The sequence below is a fragment of the Nannospalax galili genome, unplaced genomic scaffold (genome assembly GCF_000622305.1).
Source record: "Nannospalax galili isolate Female #2095 unplaced genomic scaffold, S.galili_v1.0 scaffold218, whole genome shotgun sequence".
Taxonomy (NCBI): domain Eukaryota; kingdom Metazoa; phylum Chordata; class Mammalia; order Rodentia; family Spalacidae; genus Nannospalax; species Nannospalax galili.
Window position 1 is genome coordinate 1,389,169 of NW_008343207.1, and position 8,996 is coordinate 1,398,164.

Consider the following 8,996-nt stretch of genomic DNA (forward strand, 5'->3'; position numbering starts at 1 on the left):
CATCTCCCCTTCCCTGTGCTTGGGATGGAACCCAGGGCCTTGTGCATGCTAAGCAAGTATTCTATCACTGAGCTGCATCCCCACACATTACTCTGTTTATTTCCAACTCACACAGACCAATGTGAGGTAAATAATCTATATTTGAGGACCTGAGAGATGGCTCAGTGGTAAAGGCATTTGCTGTGCAAGCCTGAATACCTGAGTTCGATACCCAGAACCCACATGGTAGGAGGATAGAACAGACTCCCTTGGGTTGTCCTCTGACCACCACTTGAGTACACACCTAGGCACACACAGACACACACAGACATGCACACACACACACAATCATAATGACAAATTAAGATGTTTTAAATAATGACAATTATACTTGATAAATTCTTACTGAATTTCTCTACTACATAGCAGGCCCACTTTGTCTGGGTCACCTGTATTATGTTACATGCCTATAGGGCATCCCATTGTGTCTGTGCATTTCCATGGGAAGGACAAAGAACAGGGAGAGTGGGTTGGTTTTGCCTGTATCTTCCCCATTGGGCAGCCATGCATTTCCTGATTACCTCCTTGCAGTACTGTGCCAGGATGTCATTAAACTTCATCATCATCTGTCGGTTAATGGCCTCCCGTGAATGGATATGCTTAAATTTTAAAAGCATGTCGAAGGCTGCTTCCGCTGACCGGAGCGTCTTGAAAGAGTCATCAATAAAATTTTTTGCTTCTTTCTCAATAACCTAGAAGAGAAAGAAAAGGTTTAAAAAAAAAAGCAGCTGTCAAGTCCTTTCAATTATCCTGTAAAAACAAAGTAGCAAGAAATGGGGAAGAGGGCTGGAGAGATGGCTCAGGGGTTAAAAGCACTGGCTGCTCTTGCAGAGGACCTGGGTTCAATTCCCAGAACCCACATGGCATCTAACAACCATCCATAGCTCCAGTTCCAGGGGAATCTGATGCCCTCTCTGACCTCCATGGGCATTTCACGACACAAGTGCACTTACATACATGCAGGCAATACACTCTTATATATTTGAAAAAAAAAAAAGAAAGAAAAGAACTGAGGGAGAACCTCGGGACAGGTCTGTCCTGCTCCATGGAGGCCTGCATCTAGTCAAAGGAACTGACCTGAGCTGTGGAGATGCTGCTGGTGAAGGGCTTGACTTGCAAGCATGAAGACCTGAGTTCGGATCCCAGTACCCATATAAAAAGCCTGGATAGCACACACCTGTAATCCCAATGCTGGGGGCAGGACATAGGAGGCTCCCTGGAGCTTTCTGGATAACCAGCCCAGCCACTGAGCAAGCTCCAGGTTCAGCAAGACCCTCAAAACATAAGGTGGAGGATCAGGCATGGTGGTACACCCTTTTAATCCCAGCACACTGGAGGCAGAGGCAAGCAGACCTCTGTGAGATTGAGGCTGGCCTGGTCTATGTAGTGCATTCTAGGTTAGCTGGGGCTACAGGGAGACTCTGTGTAAAAAAATAAATAAATAATGTAGAGAGAGACTGAGGAAGACACCTGATGTTGACTTCTGGCCTCCACACACCTGCATACACCTGCACACACACATGCATACACATGTACACACACTACACAAACATGTACATGTATACATGCACAAACATGCACATCCATGCATACACATGCATTACACACCTATACATCTATATACACAAACATGTATATACACATACCACACACAAGCATGCATAAACGTACGCATATGTATACACAAACACGTACACATGTACACAAATGTATACAAACATGTATATGAAAACACATACACATGAACCTAATGCTGGCAACAGGGGGCACAGGTGAGTTCCTTGTTTGCTCCAAAGGAAAGGAGGTTGCTGTGAGCATTCAGAGATACTAGGAAGAGACCCAAAGGTAGGGGGAGGGCACTCCCCCACTAAACACAACCAGGACAACTCCACCACTGTGTTTTGTGATGGGATGGTTCTAGAAAAATGAAATCAGAAGTCACTAATAACACTGGAAGTTGGAAATCAACAAAGGATGTCTTCAGATTTCTGAAGAAAACTTACTTCCAGCTTTGAGTTCTATAGCTGCTATTTCAGAATTCATACACACACACACATTCAAAACATCTATGTCCCATGAAACCTTTAAAGACCACTGAAAACAGAGGCTGTAGACATTCCTCACTCAGGAGTCCTTGCCTAGCATGCATGAAGCCCCAGGATCCATCCCATCCACAGCACCACATAAGCCCTGGTGTGGCAGTTCACACCTGTAATCCCAGCACTCAGAAGATGAAAGCAGGAGGGTCAAGTCCAAGGTGACTCTCAGCTACCTGAGCTTGAGGTCAGACTGGACTACATGAGAGCCTGTTTTAAAACAAATAAATTAAAAATTGGGACTGAGAGGCTGGAGAGATGGCTCAGCAGTAAAGAACACTAACTGCTCTTGCAGAGGACCGGGTTCAATTCCCAGCACCCACATGGCGGCTACAAACTATCCTTGACTCCAGCTCCAGGGAAATCCGAAGCCCTCTTCTGACCTCCATGGCATTGCACGACATGGGTGCACTCACATACATGCAGGCAATATACTCATACACATAAAATGAAAATAATAAAATATTTATTTAAGCAAAGATTGGTTCATAAACAGATTTCATAATTCCAATATCTGAAAACCTTATATGGGACTTGTACAGTTTTATTCTTTACTTATTTCTTCATACGTGCACAAGCGCCCAAAGCACAAAATGAAAATAATAAAATATTTTTTTAATTAAAAAAATTTTTTTAATTGGAACTGAAGAGATGGCTTATTGTTTAGAAGTGCTTATTGCTCTTGCCAGGGATACAAGTTTGGTTCTAGGAACCCACACTGGGCAATTTACAACCGTCTGTAACTCCAGTTCCAGGAGATCCAACGCTGCTGACCTCCACAGGCACCTACATGCACATGGTGTACACAAACTCATGTGAGCACACATATACACATTTTTTTATCTTGGAACTAGATAGGTAGCCCAGTGGTTAAGAGCACTGGCTACTCTTGCAGATGACCTGGTTTTGGTTCCCATCAGCCACATGACAGCTAACAACCATCTGTAACTCCAGTTCTAGGGAATCCAACACTGTCTTCTGGCCTCCACAGATACTGTAGGCACATACATATAGACAAAACACTCATATAAACAAAATAAAAATAAAATGTTTTTAAGGATTAGTTGTTAAAAATAATAATAATAATAGTGTGGTGGCATACACCTTTAGTCCCAGCACTCAGGAGGCAGAGGCAGGTAGATCTCTGTGAGATTGAAGCCTGCCTGGTCTACATAGTGAGTTCCAGGCCAGCTGAGGCTTCAGGGAGACCCTGTCTCAAAAAGACCAAATAAAATAATAATTAAAAAGAAACTTTAAGGGAAACAAACATTAATTAGCTAAAAAGATGTGCTCTAGCAAAACAAAGGAGTCCAAGAGGCTGGAGAGATGACTCAGCAGTTAAGAGCACTGGCTGCTCTTGCAGAGAACCTGAGTTCAGTTCCCAGAATCCACATGGTAGTAAACAATCATCTGTAACTCCAGTTCCACCGGATCCAATGCCCTCTTCTGGCCTCTGTGGGCTATGTACAACATGGTTGCATTTACACACATGCAGGCAAAACACTCATACACATAAAATAAAAATAAATTAATTTTTTAAAAAGGAGTCCAAGAGAAAAGAGGAAGATGGGAGAGCAGCGGAGAACAGAATGCCTGAGATAAATGCTTACAAAAGCTAGGATTGTAAACATCATAGGCTGGAGATAAGGCTTCTCAGTGGGACATCTTTCACATGCCTGAAATCCCAGCTCCAAACAGAGCAGAGACAGTAGGATCACTGGGACTTGCTGGCAACTAGCCTAGCAGAGAAAATGTGAAGCCCAGGTTCAGGAACAGACCCTGCCTCAAAGTGGAGCGTCATACAGAAGGACACTCAACACCCTCTTCTGGCCTTGTGTGTACACACAGATGTACATACCTGCATACACACATGCACATATACTCACAAACATACAAACACATGCATATAAATACAGAAATCTTAAAAAACAACTGTAAGCATCAGTAACAATTCAACACATGGAAATCTGGCTTCTGCTCCTGTGGTCAGATTGACAGTCACATTACTTGCCAGAACTTCAAGCTTAAAGTCATCCATCACGTATTTCCAGTATGGGGAAGACTTAATGCTGAAGGGGTCAAAGTTCAGGTTTTCCATTGGGGTGACCAGGCTGTCCACCCTGCACAGGACATCATCAATACGCTTGGGATCCCCAGTCACAGCCTTCAGCTCTGGGCCAAATATGTTGTAAAATTCCTCCATGACCTGTGTGATCAAAGAGAACAGTGAGGAGCTAAAGCTTTGGTTTTCTTGTGAATATTCTAACTATAAACAACATTTCTAGATTAACCAGAGAGCAAGAATCATGTCACACAGGCTATCTCCTCCCCACCTGAGACCTTTGGTGCCATGCCCACTATACAGAGGAGAAGATTCAGAGGCCCTAAAGGGGCTTCCCAGGACTGCATGTTCTTCCCCACCCCTCCTCTTCCCATGCTATTCTCTGCTGCCTTGCAGTCAAGCAGAACTTTCCAGCTCCAGATTCCTTCCTGCCTCAGGGCCTTTGCACTTGCCAGTCAAAGTGCCTCCCTAGTGCCTACTTATCCCTAAATATCACTTCTTGTATCCAATATGTTGAGATTTGGTCAGAGCCTGAAAGTCAGTTCCACGTCACCCTCACCTGCTACTCTGTCCGTCTCTTTCAAGACAAAGACCAGGAATGTATTGGCTGGGCTGCTTTCCCAGGCCTAGACAGGCCAGCTGCGCAGGAGGAAGCTGGGCTGGGTTCACGTTCTGCTGATTTCATCATGAATTGGTAAGACTTCGTGCTGGATAGCTTTAGTGTCAACTTGACACACCTGGGCAGAGGGCACCTCAGTTGGGGAATTTCCTCTATTGGACTGGCCAGTGGCCATGACTGAGGGGCATCTTCTTGATGAGTGATGTGAGAGGGCCCAGCTCACTGTGGGTGGTGGCACCCCTGGGCAGGTGGGCCTGTGTTGCATAAGAAAGCAGGCTGAGCAGGGGCCAGGGGAGCAAGCCAGTAAGCAGCATTCCTCCATGGCCTGTGCTCCAGCTCCTGCTTCCAGGTTCCTGCCCTGAGTTCCTACCTTGGACTCCCTGATGAACTGTGACCCAGGAGATGTAAGCTAAATAAACCCTTTCCTCCCCAAGTTGGTAGTGGTCAGAGTATTTTGTCACAGCAATGAAGAAACAAACTAGGACAGACTTCATCTTTGGACTGTAAATGATTTTACGGAAGCTGTGAAGTACATGTGAGCAGGATCCAGAAAAATCTGCCTGCTGTTCCATTATCCCTTGCTGTCCCTTCATTCACAGAGGCCTCAAACAGAGACTTCCAGTGGGTTAGTGAGACTCAAAGCCAGTGTCACATCCTTGTGGCTATGACGAGTAAGTTGGGCACTAACAGTTCAGGGACCACATCTCCATTCTCACCTGAGCGCGTTTCAAATGCATAAAGGAGGCTTGGAAATATTCACAGAAACACCAGGGGCTTGAAAGATGGCTCAGTGGTTAAGGCATGAGAGTGGGAGCACTACAGGCAGAGGGAGGTCAGAGGACAAACAAGCGGCAAAGGGGCTGTGGGGATGGGCTCAGTCAGTAAAGCAGTGGCACAGAGGCTCCCACAAATGCAGAGAGAGGGATCAGGCTTGGTGGCATGTGTTTATAATCCCAGTGAGGGACTAGAATTTAGGCAAATTCCCTGACAGGCAAATAGGGAAGGGCTGCTGCTGAGTAACAAAGATACAAAGTTTCTTCACCTGAGACAAAGGCCCAGGGCTGCTTCTGCCTCCAGCAGGGCCCCTCTTCCAGCTCACTGGTCCAAACCAGTTTAGATAAATCCAAGCTCCTACCTGGACATACTCTCACCAAGAGATGTGGCCTATCAACTCTCTCTTTTTTGTTTCAGTTGACCAACCCAAAATTAGGGGACAGAGACCTACCCTATACCACAAAGAATGCTTAAAAGACCCAGGGCCTCCTAAGGGCTCTGGATTTCTGTCTCTGAATCCTCCCCTCATTTTCAAGAGACCTGTTTCTCTGTGTGTGTGTGAGAGAGAGAGTATGTGAGTATGTGTTTGAGTGTGGATGAGTGTGGATGAGAGTGAGCATGAATGTGTGTGTGAGCATGTGTGTTTGTGTATGCGTGTCAAAGTGTGTGAAAGTGTGTGTGAGGGTGAGCGTGAGCATGTGAGTGTGTTTTGAGTATATGTGTGAGAGGTGTGTATGTGTGATATGTGTGTGTGAATGTATATGTGTTTCTTTTAATAATGTTTGTTACCTGATATGTCTGAGACTCTTCCTGCTTTTTAAATGTTTAATTGGTTAAGGAAACAAACCCACTCAAGATGGGAACTGGAGAGCCTTGGACCCCTGGGACTCACTGGCCAGCCAATCTAGCTGGCAAGTTCCAGGCCAGAATGATACCCAAGGTTGACCTCTGGCCTCCACACACACACCAGTGTGCAAGTACATAGACACACACACACACAAACACACACACACACACACACAAGTGCACCAGCATACACAGGATCATCACACACATATACATACACATACGTGCAGAGTCAAAGTCACAAAAAGTCTGGGTGCTGTGGTACATTGTGGCACATTCTAGTCATCTTTCAAGAGTTTCTCCCCACTAGACCCCTCCAGATCCTCAGCTTCTACCTATATGATCTTGTCCCCTATCAGCTACTTCTGTCAGACAGTTTCTGTCAGGTAGGTGCACACACATCTGGGAAGACATGGCCCCTACCTGCAGGACATCGGCAAGGTCCTGGCAGATGCTGGCCATGTAGTCTGTCCTCTCAAACAGCCGCTTCCGGTCAAATTCCCAGCGTGCCTCCCGACCAGAAGCCTCAATCTTGGCCCGGATGTCAAAGTAGGACTTCTTCCACAGCTTGAGGGTGTTTCTGGCTTCCAGGGTTTTGCGCTGGGCACTCACTCTGTTTTCCCTGTGAGGTAGAGACACCAGACTTCAAGTAGGGGTACAGCTGCCCCACACCCCAGGCATGCTCCCAGGGCAGTGGGCAACTGAGAATCCTCAGAGAAAGTCACTGCATTTTTTCTTTATTTTGTTGTTTTTATTTTATGTCTATGAGTGTATTGCCTGCATGTGTGTAAGTGCACCCATGTCATGCAATGCCCGAGGAGATGTAAAGGCATCAGATCCCCTGGAATTAGAATTACAGATAGTTGTTAGCCACCATGTGAGTACTGGGAATCAAACCTGGGTCCTCTGCAAGAGCAGCCAGTGCTCTTAACTGCTAAGCCATCTAACCAGTCACAAGTCATTACAATTTATAAGAGCAGGAAGGGCTTCCAAGCAGGAACCAGGCTGCTCTTCCCAGCAGCTGACCACCCAGTTCCCCAGTAAGCTTGTTTAGACCAGGAGGGGAGCAACTGGCCTTTGAGCCCAGCCAGAGGCCATCATGGTGACTGTGAACCTGGAACACAGGCCCTGCATGGTGCCTGGCTCACCCATGTGGGTTTTAGGAAAGTGAGAAATGGGTGGGGGTAGCTCAGTGACAGAGTATGTGCTGGCCCTGGGTTTGATCCTCAGCACCATGTACGCACAAAAAGATCTTCATCTCCCTCAGCACCATTCAGGCTGCTCCACCTGAGGGGCCAGGGCCAGGTCTGAGGATCCTTCAGTCCTCTGCCTCAGTCTTTCTACTAAGGAACAAAGTCCTAGTTGAAAAAAATCACACATATGGGGCTAGAGAGATGACTCAGTAGTTAAAAACACTTGCTACTCTATCATGAGGACTGAGTTCAGTTGCCAGCACCCACACTGGGCAGCTCACAACTGCCTGTAACTCCAGCTGTGAGGGATTCAATGCCCTCTTCTGGCCCCCACAGGCACCACCACCCCGCCCCCACACACACATGTGCACATAAATAAAAATAAAATAGGCCCAGTGTGGTGGCCCATGCCTTTAATCCTTGCACATAGGAAGCAGAGGCAGGTGCATCTCTGTGAGTTTGAGGCCAGCCTGATCTACATAGTGAGTTCCAGGCCAGCCAGGGCTACATAGTGAGATCCTGTGTCAAAAAAAATAAACATTTTTAAAAAATCACACACACACAAACATAATTGTGTGTTATGCAATGGAATTATATATACTCCATTGTGCAACTGGAGGGTATATTTATTTGAGCAATGGAATATTAAGCAATGAAAAGAATGAAGTTCAATGAACATATGTACAATACAGATACGGCTTGGAATTGCAATGCTGAGTGAAACACTAGTTACAAAAGACTGTATGTTGCACAATTTCCAGGCCTTGGGACTATGTGGGTTTCAGAGTGACTGGCAAAAGGCACCAGGTTTCTCTAGGAGATGAAGAGAACATTCTTAAATTGATAGAGGTGATGGTTGTCCGACTCTGTGAGTACACTACAAGCTTTTGAGTCTCCAACACAATTTTCTGAAGTGCTGGGGATAGAACCCAGGGCCTTGGGAACCCAGTATGGGCTCTACCACTGAGCCACACACTCCCCAACTGTGTATTTTAAGGGGTGTATTGCGTGACTTGTAGTTCAGCAGAGCTACTGGAAGGAAGGAACCCCAAGTGCCCTGTGGCTTCTCACTTGAACAGAGATCGCAGGTTGATCACTCTGCACACGCGCTCAGCAATCTCCCAGGCGATGCGCTCCATGAGTGGGATCATCCTCTCATCCTTGTTGAAGTGTCTTGAGATGATCCACACCATGCGCAATGCACCCATCATGGATGGGATGGTGTCCAGAACCACGTGGAAGCTAGAGCCATGTGTGATGTTCTGCAGAGCCGCAGAGAGGGACAACAAGGACAGCAGAGGAGCTGGGGAGATTCTCACTGTGTTTCTCTCTCTCTCTCTCTCTCTCTCTCTCTCTCTCTCTCTCTC

General features: G+C 46.3%; 1 protein-coding gene across 1 annotated transcript in view; it reads right to left on the reverse strand.

Annotated features, from left to right (window-relative positions):
- Dnah10 (dynein axonemal heavy chain 10) overlaps positions 1-8,996 on the reverse strand; it is a 149,456-nt gene that overhangs the window by 115,056 nt on the left and 25,404 nt on the right. The window contains exons 9-12 of the mRNA XM_008839272.3: positions 8,701-8,891; positions 6,860-7,058; positions 4,147-4,341; positions 561-731 (exon numbers count right to left, since the gene is read on the reverse strand). Coding sequence (XP_008837494.1) covers positions 561-731; positions 4,147-4,341; positions 6,860-7,058; positions 8,701-8,891 — 756 coding nt within the window. The remainder of the gene's footprint in view (positions 1-560; positions 732-4,146; positions 4,342-6,859; positions 7,059-8,700; positions 8,892-8,996) is intronic.